Raw genomic sequence first — 15295 nt, 5'->3', positions numbered from 1 at the left:
CCGCTGATCGAGCGAGCGGGGCTCCCCAGGCAGAGCTCGCCAGTGTGCATACACGCACAGCTCAGCCCCGCCGCGCGCGCGCCGCCCGCACGCTTCTCCCTTCTAGTCTCGGCGAGCGAAGGGCAGCGCCGGGCCCGCCCGCGCCAGCCTCCGGGAGAAACCCAACAACGCCGCCCAGTCCTCGGCCGCCCTTCCCCACCCACACTCCTCCCCACCACCTGCAGGCCTAGAGCGGGCCTCGCCCCCGGCCCCGGCACCCGAAGGAGATGCTCAGAAAGGGGTCCCCGCACCCAGGGCGGGGGCGGGGGCTGCAGTGCGCGGTATAGGGGGACTGCAGGCTGCGCGGGTGTGTGTGTCGAGGGTGGGGTGGGGTGGATTTCTACCTCGCTCCGAGCATTCCTGCCTTCGAACTTGCGCCGTGGCCCTTTGTCGTCAGTTATTAACCTCCCAGCGCACCGCGGCTCCGCCTCGCAAGCTGCAGTTTTCGGCGGAGCCGGGACCCTCCCAGGGGCGCCTGTGGAGCTGCTGGGGCGGGCAGAGAATGCGGAGGTCGGATATTAAACCAGCGGGAGACAATGACTTTTTAGCCGAACCCGAGCGAACAAGCGCCCACCCCACCCCCGCCCTTCCGTCCTCGGCTGGCAAGTGTATTTGCATATATAGTGTCTGGGTGTTTGTTTTGCACGCGGTCTGCCCGGGCACACCTGTGCCAAGTGGCCAATGAGCCCCCATCGATTTGCACTTTTCACTCGAGGAGGAAAACAACGTGATCCGTCTTGGCGATCAGAGTGGGCCAACTGCGTGACTCCCTCCCTCGTGTACTTTCTGGAATAAGGCTCATGTGGGTCCCCAACTGGGCAATCTTTGGGCCTGTCTTTAGCCTCAAGGCCAGACTTCAGCTTGGGGGCGGACCTAACTTAGGCGCTCTCTTTCTTGCAAGAGGCTGGAGCTGCCTGAGGAGGAAGGATTTCTGGACCAAGGAGCAAGGCTAGGTCCTCGCCGACTCGCTTCCTCGCAGGAGGTCTGGGGACGGGGGGGCGGGTGTAGTCGGGGCTCCGGGGCCGGGATTCCCGGCCCTCGCCTAGTTTCTGTCCATCTATGGGGGACCATGCAAAAGCCAGAGAACTCAGCTCCGCCAGGCCGGAGGGTGGTGATGGGAGCGCATTTCAGCTGGGAGGTAGGGTGTGGACCCAAGCTGGGGTCGAGGGGGTCTTTCAGCTTTGAGGATGAAGGATTTTCTTTGTGAACTACCTTTCCTCTTACACACACTTAGAAACTGCCTCCTTCGGGAGCGACCATCCGCACAGTTACAACTTCCACCAGCCCCCGTGTCTTCAATTAGGGTCCAAGTCCAAGGTACGCCGAGCTGCCAAGGCAAAGTGGGGACCGAGCGGCGTCAAATGACCTTCCCTGGGGGCCTGATTCTGGTCTCGACTCGCCCTGATGAGCACCGGCTTTCTGGCGCAGCAGTGACTCCCCAGGAGTTACAAGCTAAGGTTGTACTCTGTTGAATAAATATATATAATAAAATAAACATAAGAGCAAAAATAGATTCTCAGTGTTTCAAGGGAATTGAGGACTCCTCCAGTCCAATCTCCTACCAGACGAAAAAGAAAGAAGGCTTCATGCCACTGTTAGCCTACTGTCTGCTTGAACGCCTCCGGGGACGGAGACCTCATTACCTCACACATTTTTTTAAACAAAAAAAAAAAGATTCCTTAATGTTGCTATATCATTTTATTAAAATTGAGAGAGGTCAATAGGTTTATAAAAGTTGTGCCAGGTTTTGTGTGTATGTGTAGATGTGTGTGTGTTTAACTTACATACTCTCAGAACTGTGCAGAGGGGTTGCGGGGTGGGGGTGGGTTTGAGAAAGCCCAATTGATCATGGCCTTGGGACGCTCCCGGGATCGGACAGCGGCACTCCGGAGCCTCCGCCAGGGGACCCCAGCTCTCTTGCTGTGCGTCGGTCTTTGCAAATCCCTGGAGCAAGCTGCCACACCGCTTCCCTGCGCAGAAACTCCCTCAGCCTGGAGGCCGCCGGCTCTGCGCGCTCAGCTCTGCCCCTCCCGGCCGCAACTATTCGCCGCCCGGCCCGGAAAGGCCCTGCGCATCCGCCGGCCTACGGGCTGGTGTCGACCCCCTAACACCTAAAAGGTCGCCTTCGGCTACAAATACTTCTTGCTAGTCTCTTTAAGTATCTTCTACTGGGGTGAATAAAACTTGAAAAAAAAAAGGCAAGGAAGTTCGTAAATACAGAATTTGGGTGCACACAGAGCCCATGCGTTTTCCCGAGTGGCAGAGTGGACCCCGGATCTCCGGCTCAAAGACCCCAAACACTTCCCGGGGCAGAGGCCGAGGGGACTCCGGCTGCCCGAGGCCCTCGCGTCAGCACCTGCGAAACCCGCCCCTTCCCTTGCATCCTTCCTGAGGTGTTAGAGCTCGTCCCTTGCTTTTTGGGAGTAAAAACGACAACAAAACGTAAACAAATAAAAGACACTTTAAAGAGGAGTGCTTCTTTGTCTAACGTCGGGTAAGTTTTACTGACCCCCGAGGGACGGGGGGAGGGGGGCGGAGGGAGGAGAGGGGTGGAGGGAGGAGAGGGAGGAAGCACCTACGTCTCGCGCGAATGCGCAGAGCAAGTGAGCAGCTAGCAGGAAACCGAGACCTGTTGAACTCTGCGGGATTTTAAAAATGTCTCTAAAGGAGTAGCACCATACTTGGCACACTTTCTGATGATAAAGAAATATGGGCTTAAATTACTTTGCTTGTTTTGTGCTTGCATACGAGATTTCTAAAGTGTCTTTATTATTGGATTAAAAAAAAAAACAACACTCTGGCCCCAAAAGCAGGCACCCTTATGCCTGCTCCGGCAGAGGGCAAAGGCCCAAACCTGCTAGGTTTTGGGAAGACTTCCTAAAGGCAGTCCCTCTGGACTCACAAACACGCTTTAGAGAAACTAGTCATTCCACCTTGGACGTCAAATATTTTATAATAAAGCCTTTTTTATTTAATGTCGTTTTCAAGAATTAAACAGACAAAAATGCAGAGGGGAATGTTCACAATTTTTATGACCACAGATGTAAATAGAAACATTCATTTCTCGTAAGATTATAAATATTAGATACTGCAACTGCAAAATGCACAGGTTTTATAAACTGAAAAAAAATTCTTTGCTTCCTGCTAAAAAGGCATGTCATTTCATCAAGTTTCCTAAGCAGCAAATGGTTATTCACAGAATTTTAAATTACAATTTTTGTTTTTATAAGTTTCCTTTTAAAAAAAAAAGGTTCACACTATTATGTACAAAGTGGAACTTATAGCAGTGAAATAAAGAAGTTTAAGGCAAAGAGATAAGTTCACTCTCCATCCTCAGGGAGATTTCAGCACTGGCGCACACCCCCTTGGCTGTCTCCGTCCGCAGCTAGACATTTGGACAAGATTCGTTTCCCATACATTAAACAGCAGACAGTGTAGAGTTTTATATATATATATATATAGTATATATAAAATGTGTGTATATATATTGGTGGGGAATATATTGAATATATTTAATTTACACATACCACACCTTCAAAAAATAAAGTGTATACTTTAAAAGAAAACAAGAAAAGACAAAAAGGGATAAATGATTATTTACACATTTTCTTCTTTTCTCTAGATCCTAGAGGATTCCATTTGAGTCCCTCTGAAATTCAAGGTAGCCACATGTTCCAGTACTTTGGGCTTGCGTCTACTTGTGTGTGTGTGTGTGTACACATACATACATATATATATGTATATATACACCTTGGAAGAATATTCTCCACAGCGGAAGCATCTACTAAAAACAAGAAACAGAACAAAAAAGGAACGGAAGAAAGTGCCAACGACCTCTCTGGGAGCGCCCTGCCCACTCCAGGGGCTGCGGACCATGATCCAATTCCTGGGGCCTTGGCCGGCGCCTGGGGTGGAGGGAGGGTTGAGGCTGTAGCAGGAACCGCCCCCTCCCCCGGCTCAGGTCTGGGGCCACGAGCTTCGCCCCCGCGGCTGTCGGGGCTCGGGCCGCTCTCCCCGGCCGAGGCGGCGGGGAGCCCAGGACCGCCGCGGCGCGCAGAGGCGGTGCGGGGCGTGGGGAGGGTTGGCGCTCGCCGCTCGCCGGCCTGCGGGGATCGGGGCAGGGCAAGGCGGACGCTGACGGACGCACTCCCGGAGGCGCGCGCCTGGCCTCAGCGAGGAGCAGGGCGAGGGGAGAGCTACGGCAGGAGGAGGGGGAGAGGAGCCGGCGACGCGAAGCCCCGGGCCAGCCTCCTTGCTGGGCCGCGGGCCACCGTGGTTGTGCTCCGACTTCCCAGGGCAGGCCCTGGCGTCAGGACGCCGCGGGTCCCCCCCCGGGCAAGCGCCTGAACTCGTCGGAAGAGCCCTGACGAGGAGAAAGAACATGGGACCCCGACCGTCCTCCCTCCGCGCCCCCCCCCCAGGTCCCCCTGGGCTGCTGCCGCCACCAGAGGCCACCGAGGCGTTGGGGATCCCGCGAGCGCAGCGGCCGAAGCCCGGGCCCCTCCTGCCTGTCCTCACTCCAAAGCCAACACAGACAAAGTGGCAGAACTCATAGACCAAATAGGAGCTATTTATTCGGTTCACAGTCGTGTGAAATGCAGCAATAAAAATCTTTGGACTTCAGCAAGTTGTTTTAATTTTTTTCTTCTTTTGAATAATTAAAAAAAAAAAAGTGTACGATGTCCCATAATGGAGCTTAGGGGATTAAAAAAGATGAAACCCTCAGCAGCCCCCTCGCAAAAAAAAAAAAAATCATAAAATTAGTATCTCATAAACACAAAAAAACTCAAAAATATTTTATAGTCAGATATTTTGGATTTTATACCACCTGTAAATTATATATACATAGAATATTGCAGAATCATAGCTAATACACGATATTTTCACTATTAATGCTGGTATAATCTTTATACACTGGCCCTTTATTTCTGTTTTTTTAAATTATTGCATTGTTTACCGTGGACTGAAAACTGGACTCCCGGTGCCCTCCCCCCGCCCGCCGCCCGCTGCCCTACTCGCTGTCCGACTTGCCCTCCTTGGCCGTGGTGGAGTGGTTGTACAAGCCCTGCGCCATGAGGTGCACGGCCAGCGTGTTCTTGTTGCCCGTCGCCTTCTTGATCTTGGCGCGCTTGTTCTGGAACCAAATCTTGATCTGCGACTCGTTGAGACTGAGCTCCTGCGCCAGGCTTTGCCGCCGCTGCTCCGTCAGGTACCTGTTGGTCTGGAACTCGGCCTTGAGCCTCTGCAGCTGCTCCGCGGTGAAGGCGGTCCGCGGCCGCTTGTCCTCTTTGTTCGGGTTCTTCTTCTTTGGTTTGCGAGACCTGGGCCCTGGGTAGGCAGATTGGACAGAGAGAACACCGGTCATCCAGGGCTTCTTGTCGACCTCCCTCCCCAGGGGTGGATCCCCGCACCAGACACACGAGCTGGGAGGGAGGGGCCAACCCTCTCGTTTAAGCTGGAAACAGAGATGGAGAGGGGGAGTGACTCGCCCAAGGCCTCTCAGTCCAACTAGTGGAAAGACAGGCTGAACTTCCTAATGGGCTTGCGCTCACCTCAGGGCTCTACGACTCACCCCTGACAAGCAAGGAGACAGGTGAGGGCAGTCTGGGTGTAGGGTGCATGGGGTAAGGGTTTTACAGGCAAGCCAGATTGCACAGGCTTGGTGGAAAGGTCAATCCCAAATGCAATCTACAGAGGAAAGTAAAGCTCCCTGAGGAAAGTGAAACAAACAAAACCAACAAAACTTTCTGGCATGGCTTTTTCCGGCCCTTTCTAAGGCTATTTCGAGGGAAAATGAAAAGTTTAGGGCGTAGGCACTGGTAAGGAGGTGAGGCAGAAAGGTTGGGGATAGGGGTGGGTGGGTCAGAGAAGCAGGAAGTGACCTCCAGGGCTGCGATGGGAACCCCTACAGGAACTGAGTAGAGTGTCCAGGACTGAGAGCAGGTGGGTCCTGAGAACAGAAGGGGATCAGAATGCCCGTCTCCACCCTAGCTTCTTTTCTGTCTCCTACTGATGGGTGCAGTTTGCCCAAGTCCACTGTTTCCTTTAAGGACAGGACGAAGCACGCATATCCTTTCCTGGGCACAGAAAGGTCTCTGGCCACTGACAGCTCCCGCACCCCTCCTCTGGCATTCTCCCCAATCCCTTTAGTACAGGAGCCATGCTCAGGTACACACAAAGGTCGCCAGCCCACCTCTTAGCCCTGGAGGGGCCTCACTGGAGGCTGCGTGGCGGGACCATCTGACAGGTGGGCAGTCACACTTGACACCTCTGAACTCCACCCTTGCCTGTTCGCCAAAGTACCGCCAACACAACTTAAGGTACCTTTCTTGCAACGGTGCCTTTAGGAAGCCAAGGCCCTGTCCATCGGAAAAGGCCAGAGTAAGGGGAGCAGAGGGAGGGAAGTGGCACATAGGTTTCTTTCTGTTGGTGTCAAGGAGCAAAACTCTGGGCCTGACTCAAATGATAAACATCAGTGTGTCTGTGAGGGAAGGGGCAGGAAAGGGCCGTTGGGGGAGGGAGTTGTGACCTTGTGTCTGAGTTGATGAATATGTAAGATTTGCGAATAAACTTCGGGGGAGAACTCAGCCCCTGCTTTCTGGGAGGCGCCAGCCGTTAGAGGCGGGAGGTAGCTGGAGGAAGGCTGGGCCTTCGCCCCGCGGCGCCCCCGCCCCTCGGCCGGGCGGAGGGACTGGGCCCTTGCTGGGTTGCACTTGTCCACCCCGCGCCGAGGCCCAGGGCGTCCAGGGCGCCCCCGGCGGAGCCCAGAAAGAGGGGGCAGGGTCCGGCCCCAGGCCCACGTTAGGCGCCCGGAACTCCCTCGCGACCACTAAACCGTCGCTTTCCTCTCGGAGGCAAACTTGGAAAGAGGGGCTGCGGCCGAGGGAGATGAGATACTAAAGGCGGCTCGGGTGATCGCGGCCTTTGGGTTTCTAGAACACAGCCACGCTTCCGCACACTCGCGCGCGTGGAGACACACACAGGCACCCACACGAGTCACTCCACCCGCCGACGGCCCCGTCTCTTCCAGCGGGCCTTGTTTTGATGAGGCTGGGGATGCTGGGAACCGCGGAAGCCCGCCCTCCTGGAAGTGAGGGCCGGGGAAGGAGGCGAGCTGTGGGGAGGGGGTGGCAGGAAATCCCGGGCAAACCCCGTACCTGCCTCTGACCCCGCAACATCTGAGCTCCCGGAGCTGCTGCGTTGTGTCTCTAGTCTGCCAGAGGAGCACACTCATTATGCCCCAAACTCCTCTGGGTGTGGGGTTCTTGTAATTGCACACACAAATCCGCCCCCTAAGAGACGCGTGCTCTTCTACGGACGGAAACTCTCCCTATAAAACCATAATTTCTGGTTCCCTTTCCTTCTTGATTTTATTTCAGAACGCCAACATTCGGGAGTTTCGGAAACAAAACTAAGCCTTCACAGGAAAACTCCCTCCTGTCCTTCTTTTGTAAACGCCAAGAAACACACACATTATTGTACAGGGATTTTAAAACAAAAAACAAAAACCAGAAAAAGCGGCGGCTTCCCGGTCGGGAGGGGGCTGCGGGGTTCCTGCGGGCTCGGCTGGGGCCTGGCGGCAGCTCCAACTCCCTCCCTTGCAAAAAGCGCCGGCGGTGGTTTCTCACCCGGCCGGGGCCTTGTGAGGATATATGTTAATTAAATATTAACAAAGGGAGGGAGGCGAGAACAATGGAGCAAATTTCAGATCTAGCTGCAAAAAATGATGCTTTCCGCAGAAATGCACAATACACTTTCTTTTTTGCGGGAAGGCAGCCGAGGAACAACTCGGTGGCGTTGTAATCTGGGTAAACGAAATCGGCCACAGTTGAGGGTTCTGGGGCAAACGGGAGGATCCGGGCGACGCTGCCAGCGCCGGGACCGAGGTGAACCATCTCCAGAAATGGAGACCATTCCAAATGGCGGTTCCCAGCCTCAGGCCTGCTTTTAAGGTGGCCGATGGTATCTACAAGGCCATGGACTTAGCTTTTTTAAATCTCAGACCGATAGAAAAGAGACCCTCCGCACCCCGTGTGCACACCACACGCACACACGGGCCCCTCCTAAATCTGCTCCTTTGCTGCACTGGGGCAGCCCCGAAGAAGCCTCTGCGCGAGAAGGTTCTTTCTACTTCAGGGATGGCCGAGGCCCGAGGCCCCGGGCAGCCGCCTGCCCTCCGAGCTCCCTGCAGAAAGGGCCCCGAGGTTCTCCGCGGCGGGCTCGGGCAAAAACAACGGGGCAAAGGAAAAAGGGCACCTCTTCTTTTCCCGTCACTTCCCTGCCAACCCGGGGCACCTTCCCCCCGACCACCCACTTCCCCTCCTCACGCCAGGCCCGAAGGACGGAAATGAGAAGCCCGGGGCGCTTTTCCTCCGCTTCCCCGGCTGCCTCCGGGTATAACTGGATTGTAAGAAAAGACTCGGGGCTTGGGGGTGTGTGGGGAGCGTGGAGCCCGGGGCGGTCGGAGTTGGAAGGAGGCGGAAAGTTGGCGTTTCCAGCCATCCCCTTTCCCATCACACTAACCCCAACCCGTCAGCATCGGGGCGGCGTGGGGCAGTAAGGCCAGGCCCAGGAGGCGAGAGAGAAGAGGAAGGCCCTTCCTTCCCCTTGTTCCAAGTCGGTCTGTTGTCGCCGGCCTGCCCAGCCTGCTCCCTCGCCTCCTCGCCGCTGCCTGGGCCGCCGTCAGCCGCGCACAATGTCGCTGTGAGTGGGGGGTGTGTGTCTTTGTGTGTGCTGGGGGGAGGGGGTGCTTCTTCTTCCCTTCAACTTTCCAGCAGCGGCCGCGGGAGCCCTTCGGCGCCGGCGCCGCCCCCAGCAGCCCCGCGGGCCCACCCCGCGGCGAGAAGGGGACGCGGGGATCCCCGCCGGGCTTACCTGAAGAAGGCCTGTCCGAGTAGCGCGTGCAGTAGACCCAGGCCGGCCAGAGCATGGGCTGCGTGCCCAGGTTGGCGCTGGCCTGCGAGCTGTCCGAGTCTGAGCTCACCGACAGGTCGCCGCCACCCAAGCCGCGGGGCTTGAGCGCTCCGTCCAGGGGGCCACCCGGGTCGCCGCCTTTCTTGGCCCCGCCGTGGAGCGAGAGCGCTTTCGAGCCGCCTTCACCGTCGCCCGGAGAGTCGCCCCCACCGCCGGGCAGCGGCCCGCCCGCCCCGGGCGCAGAGGCGGGGTTCTGCCGGGGCTCGCGGCTCACGGACAGCAAGAGCTGCTCGGCGCCGCCCGCGCCGCCGCCTCCCTCTGCGCCGCCCGCGCCGCCTCCTTCTTCTCCTCCGCCTCCTCTTCCTCCCCCTCCGCCCGCACAGCACGTTCCGGCGTCCTTCCTCCGGCCGAACTCCGGCCGCAAGATGTTGTCGATGAAGAAGTTGGTGATGCGGTGGGGGTGCTGGTGGTTGCCCGGCGCCTGCAGGACCACGGGCAGGATCAGAGCCCGCCGGCGGCCGGTGTCCACGTCGCTGGGGCTGGGGCTGCCGCCGCCGCCGCCGGAGCTGCCACTACTGCTGGATTCCTGCTGCCGCTGCCCCTCCGCCGCCGCCGCCGCCTCGCCGGGGTTTGGGTCATTCTCCTCCATGCTGTTCATAATAAATCCCAAATTGTTTCTCCTGGGGACCTCCCTCCCGCACAAGAAAAATCAGCCCTCGGCCCGCCGGCGGCACACACGGAGACCCACGCGGAATCGGCCGAGGGTGTGCGACGCTGCCGCGGCCAGGGCTGTTGTCTTAAAAGTGGCCGGCGCCGCTCGGAGCGGAGCCACGTTCGAATCCAAGAGTTGGGTCAGAAAAAGAATAATCCCCCCCTCCCCCCCGCGCGCTAAGAGGCCGGGAGATTTTAAGAGTCAGTTCTTTTTTTTTTCCAAGCGCACCCAGACGCTAGATAGCAACAATAGTGGCAATGGGGACCGGGAGGCGCCGGCAATGCCTACCCCTCCTGCCCCTGCGCTCTCTGTCTCGGTTCTCCTCTTTGCCTTTTGCTTCCTCCGGCTCCGGCGCCGCCGCGGCTGCAGCCCGGGGCTTGAATCGTGGACATCCAGGCACGCGCTCTCCCCGCGGCATTCACGCTCTCGCCCGGGCCCCGCTCCAGCTCGCGCAGCCCGCCCGGCCTGGCCGCACCCGCCCCCTTACCCCGGCTCCCCCGGCGGGGCCGGTCGCGCCGCGTCCTCGAGGGTGCGGGGCGGGAGCCGTCAGCGCGGGAGCCGCTGCCGCCGCCGGCACGCACATGGAGGGGCGCGGGCCGCGGGCTGCGCTCGGCCCTCGGGCCCCCCTACGCGCGGCCGCCTCCCCGCTGGCGGGCGGGCTCGCAGAACCGGCATGGGGACGCTCCCCCGCCGCCGCCGCCGCCGCGCGGTGCCCGCTCGGAGCGCCGGGGTCCGAGTCGCAGGGGTGAGGGGCAGGGGAGGGGCGGGGCGCGCGCGGGCGGCGGGGTGGGCCGCCTCGGCTCCCTCTCGGGCTCCGCGCCCCGGCGCTGCCTCGGCCTCGCGCGCGCGCTGAGCGGAATTTCGAGGCCACTTAGCCGAACCTGAAACACTTTCACTCTGATTTTTGTTCTTATTTTTAATAGAGCCCCCTCGAGTGACGTCGCGGGCCGGTCTCCTGGACACGTGCCTCGGGCCAATGGCGGCGGCGCGGCGCGCCCACGTGACCCGCGGGCGGCCGCTGGTGACAGGAGCGGGCGCGCGGCCCCTCCCCCTCCCCTTAAAGCGGCCGCGTCCTCCCCGCGCCTCGGTGCCTGGACAGCGGGTTGGCGGGCAGAGCGAGCCCGAAACACAGCCAGACCCCGGGACGGCGCCCGCTTCTCTCGCTTTCGCTTTCGCTTCGCAGTTCTCTGATTTGAGAAACCACCGCGACAGCCCCGCCAAGTCACTCTGTTATGTATATTAGTGCGCGCGCTCTAAGGTTGCTATTCTTAACATTTCCATATTGTTTACCGTGGGGGAAAATCCCACAATTCCTTGCACAAAAATGCATAAATAATATTAAATGAGCACCCGAGATACAAAGGGGCTTTTGTAGTCCGCTTTACTTGCTGGTGGAGAGGGAAATTGTCACTTACGTTTGACTTTGGTAACCCGGGCAGCTTCCTCTCTTAAACGCAGAGCCGGTGAGCGGACCCCTCCTCCTTTAGACATTCGTAAGTGTGTGTGTGTGTGTGTGTGTGCAGGGAGGCTTGTGCATATGGTAGACTTCCACCCGGGGACACCCGATTTTCATGTGACATGTATATGGATCCGGGAGAGAGCGCGGGAATATGCTTTGAGGCTCAGTTTGAGGGAATGACAAGTAAAGGAACATCCCGGGGTAGAATTGGATCTTCATTTTGGAAATAGGAGGGCTGACCATTCAGTGAAACCTTCAAAACGATTCCGAGAGGAAACGCACCGGAGCCGCTGTCTCTCCTCCTTCCGCCCCCTCCTTTTGACCCACCCTCCAACGTTTGGACCCTGATTAAGGGGCTACCAGGGCTACCCTTCATTTTCTTTGTCTTAAAGCCATTCAAACTAGTTTCGTAGAAGAGCAGGGCCAGTATGAAAGGAGAATTAATCAAATGACGAGGTGGGGAACGCTTAGGTGGCAACCCTAATTTGTTTCTCCCCTCTGTTTTCCCTGACGCTTTCTAAACATCCTTTCCCCTTGTCAGAATGGCCGAGAAGAACTTCTGTTTGCTCTTCACTTCTCCTTCTCCCTTACGCTCCTTTTTCCCTCTTCTGCACCTGTCCCAGACACCCCGTCGTTAGCCCAGGAGCGCCGGCATGTCATTTAAAATGCATTTTATGTAAATTTGTGAACCTCAGGAGACATCCAAAAGTACGCCTCTGAGGGTGAGAAGAGTATCGCACAATGAAAATACACTGGGAACGATGGCATGGGAAGGTGGGGGAAAAGGGAGAAAGCCGGGACGCCCCTAAGTATAAACTGGCCTGGAACGCGGCTGGGCCTGGCGCTGGGCGGGACGCAGGCGGCTCGGTCTCGGGACGTGCCGAGCAGCCGAGGCTTTCCACGGGGCCAAGCTCTAGGCCGGAGGCTGGCGGCCAGGGAGCTGCCAGGCCCGGAGAGAATGGGGTGGGCTCTGGGAGAGAAGCTGCCCCAGGCAGGGACCAGCTAGGCCACCCCTGAGGCGCGCAAGTTACACCCTAGCCAGGCTCGGCTTTCCTCTCGCCCCCACCCACAGCCTTCCCCTAACTCGGCTGGTGTCTGGCTCTGCCCCATCCTGCTCCAGGCTCCAGAGTTCTGGGAGGTGACAAGAAACAACAGATACCAAGGCATTGCTCCGAGGGAAATTAACACTTGGAGGGATGCTAGGTGGTACTGAGTTGGGGTCACCCTGGGAGTCCTGGGAGGAGGTACAGGGCTGGGGGTCACCCTGCAGCAAAAGGTGGCCACACTGCCTGCAGGCATGGTGCATGCAGTGCTCTAGAGACAGGATGGGTGGGGGCACAACCATCCTCTGTGCCCCTCAGGCTATGTAGGAAGCCACTTCTCTTTTGGGGTGGCTCCTCTCTTTGTTTCCCCCCACTTTCCTCCCATTGGAGGACTTCTCACCAAATTATCTCTCTAGGCACAACACACGCTAGGGTTCCTCTAAAAAATCAAAACCCCAGGTTTATCCCCAGGAAAATGGGGCTGAAAATGGGAAAAACTATTGATAGGTGTGTATAGTGTGTGTGTGTATGTGAGTGTGTGTGCTTTGAGAACTTCCTTTAACTCAGGGAACCAAAGTAATTTCCAGCCAGGGAATGGACAGTTCCAGTTACTTGGGGTCTCTCCTGAATGCCAGGTTCAGAAGGCTGGAGGGCCCAGGGCTGTTTTGCTCCCTACTAAGTTGCAGGAGGTTCATTTCACCACCTCTCCTAGGAAACCTAATAGGTCCCTTTCCAGAGAAGTGTTTCCTAATATGTCTCTTATTAGCATTGCCTCTAGTCACCGGAGCATTAGGTTAGCCTGAGGTGCTGGGTTTCAACTGCATTCCTTCCTGTCACCCAGACCCACGTTCCTGGCTGCAGCCTAAACTCTTCAGCCTCTTCGCAGATCTGGGTGATCTGCAGCAATCTGCTGCACTCCCGAGTCTTCAGGCTCCACTGTCACTCCGCCCGAGGAAAAAGGGAATTCCTTGGAAGCCTTGTACGTGGGTGACTGGCCAGGAGGTGGGGTGGAGCGAATTAGAGAAAAAAGAAAGTAAGGAGAGAAATAATTAGGGGATGATATCAGATTACCCAAAGCAGACCCAAAGGTGAAAAATAATTCCAGAAAAGGCATTCCCTTTCTAAAAAGAGCCATCCAAATAGGAATATGGAAAGCAGGGGGAATCTGAGACAGAGCAGCACAAAGTTGGTTTGCCTGGGGTGGGGGATCCCAAGACTTAGAAACATAAGAATCGCCTATCTCAGGGGCTTCTGAAAACACGAGACCTCCCACCCCCCAGGGCTTGAGGCCCAGCCCCTCATTTCTCACGCACAGTCTGGGACACCCCCGGGCAGTGCTATGTGGCCCCGGGGAGAGTCGGCATTTTCAGGTCTCTCTCTTGGGCCCCCGGATCTGTGCAGCGCCCAGATGCCAGCCCAGGTGCTCGGCGGCCTGCGTGCTGGCTGAACGCGCTTCTTCACTTTTCTGGAGCTCTGCTGTCGCCGCCGCTCTCCAAGATCTGCTTTTCCACGCCCGATTAAATGAAACCATCCTCGGACATTTGCTTCTCCCCGAACGTCAAGTGAGGGCCTGGTCCGGGAAGCCCCTTTCCCTCCTCCCATCTCACCCGAGACCAGGAGAATGTGCGCAAACCACCCGCTTTCACAGTACTATCCCCGGTATTCTCCGGGTTATCTGCGAAAAGAGGGGTCCCAGAGAGTATAAAGAGGAAAGAAGCCTTCAGACACGATGAGTTTAACAACAGTAACTCTAGTATTACAAGTAAAGTCTCGGCGCATGGCTTCGGATTACAGTGGCGTTCCTGAAAACGCAGCTGCGGATACAGTCTCCCCATTTGTTTTTAAAGCGAATCTGGAGGAGGGCGACTTTTCCGGCCACTCTGCTCACCCCCTCACTTCCCAGGCCTATCGAGGTTGATGTGGAGAAACGCGGAAATATCGAAAGCAATTAGAGTGGCATGCTCTCGCTGGGGTCATCAGTCACTCGGTTGGTACAGACGCCCAATAATTGCGGAGAGCGAAATCTCGGTCAAGTCCAGGCCGGTGGTGCACCGCGCTGCCGAGCGATAATCGAGTCGCGCACCGCGGGCCCCCTGGGCGCCGGGCCCAGGGAATTAGGGCGGAAGGAGGAGAAATGCCTTCGACCTGGGCAGAGAGCCACCCTGAGCTCCTGGTGCCGCCGCCCCGACCCAGGCCTGCAGACAAAGACCGAAATGAAGGGCCACGGAGAAGAAGCAGGGCTGCGTGGTGCGGAACAGGCGAGGTGCAAGGGTGGGTGTCTGCTCACCTCCTAACGAAGAAGAGGACAGGCCTACAGACCCAACGAGCGAATTCGGGGGCCGGGGTCGAGGAGGTTGGTGTTCCGGGGTCAGGGACCAGGTTCCAATAGCCCCAGGAAGGAAATGGCGGGCCGGAAACGGGCCTCCAAAGATCGTGGAGTTTGGGGGTGCATACGCCCTGACGTGGCTTCTCGCTGACCCAGAGGAGCAGCGTCGTGCCCGGCCGAGCCCAGTCTGTGGTTGGTGCCCGAGAGAGGCTTCGTGGGACGGGGGGAGGAAGGAAGGGGGGGGCGGCGGGGGTCACTGGCACATCCCGGTCCGGCTCCTTGGAGAGCTGGAGAAACAGTAGCAGCAGGGTTTGAGCAAAAGCACCCTGGGTGTTGATGGAGTGGAGTGGGGGGACCACCCTTTTCTCCTGGCCAAGGGGAAAGGGCAGTGCAAGCTGGAGGAGTTGGGGGGGGGAAGGTGGTGGGTGAGTAGGTCTTCAAGGCTGAAGATGAAAGATGCAGAAACTGCCCTTCACCTGGTTTCTCAGGAAAACAGAAGCATCTCAAGGAGAATAACCAAGGATTGCTCTATTTGTGCTAGTAAACCCCACACACAAATAACTCCATTCTGCCCTGGCCTCATCGTGCACCCTCCCTTGGCATTACGCTAGGGCCAGATGAGTTTTGGGCCAGATGACCTGACTCTCTTTGGAAATCACCTTGCACCTTGGGTCCCCTCTTTCGGTCTCTCACTTGGTTGCATTGCTCTTCTTCATCCCAGTGGAAATCAGATCCCTCTGGAAGTGGGGCCCACTTGAACTGGAGGTCAACCACTGCATCTTGCCAAACTGACCCACAGTTTG

The 15295-nt window shown here is 57.4% G+C and overlaps 1 protein-coding gene across 1 annotated transcript; it reads right to left on the bottom strand.

Annotated features, from left to right (window-relative positions):
* Positions 1-2985: 2985 nt before the first annotated feature.
* Positions 2986-10187, bottom strand: EN2 (engrailed homeobox 2). Its single transcript, XM_004458608.2, has 3 exons — positions 9953-10187; positions 8914-9602; positions 2986-5367 (listed from the first exon to the last, which is right to left on the bottom strand). Exons 1-3 carry the CDS (start codon positions 10054-10056, stop codon positions 5051-5053), a joined length of 1110 nt encoding a protein of 369 aa, XP_004458665.2. The 5' UTR covers positions 10057-10187; the 3' UTR covers positions 2986-5050.
* Between the last annotated feature and the right edge of the window lie 5108 nt (positions 10188-15295).

This window comes from Dasypus novemcinctus, chromosome 5 (assembly GCF_030445035.2).
Source record: "Dasypus novemcinctus isolate mDasNov1 chromosome 5, mDasNov1.1.hap2, whole genome shotgun sequence".
Taxonomy (NCBI): domain Eukaryota; kingdom Metazoa; phylum Chordata; class Mammalia; order Cingulata; family Dasypodidae; genus Dasypus; species Dasypus novemcinctus.
This window is presented reverse-complemented; position numbering and strand designations above follow the sequence as displayed.

Coding starts and splice junctions, on each gene's coding strand:
- EN2 (XM_004458608.2), bottom strand. CDS start 10,056: ATGTCCACGATTCAAGCCCCGGGCTGCAGCCGCGGCGGCGCCGGAGCC. Junction 9,603..9,952: donor AGAGCGCAGGGGCAGGAGGG/GTAGGCATTGCC, acceptor TATTATGAACAG/CATGGAGGAGAATGACCCAA. Junction 5,368..8,913: donor CTCGGACAGGCCTTCTTCAG/GTAAGCCCGGCG, acceptor CTGCCTACCCAG/GGCCCAGGTCTCGCAAACCA.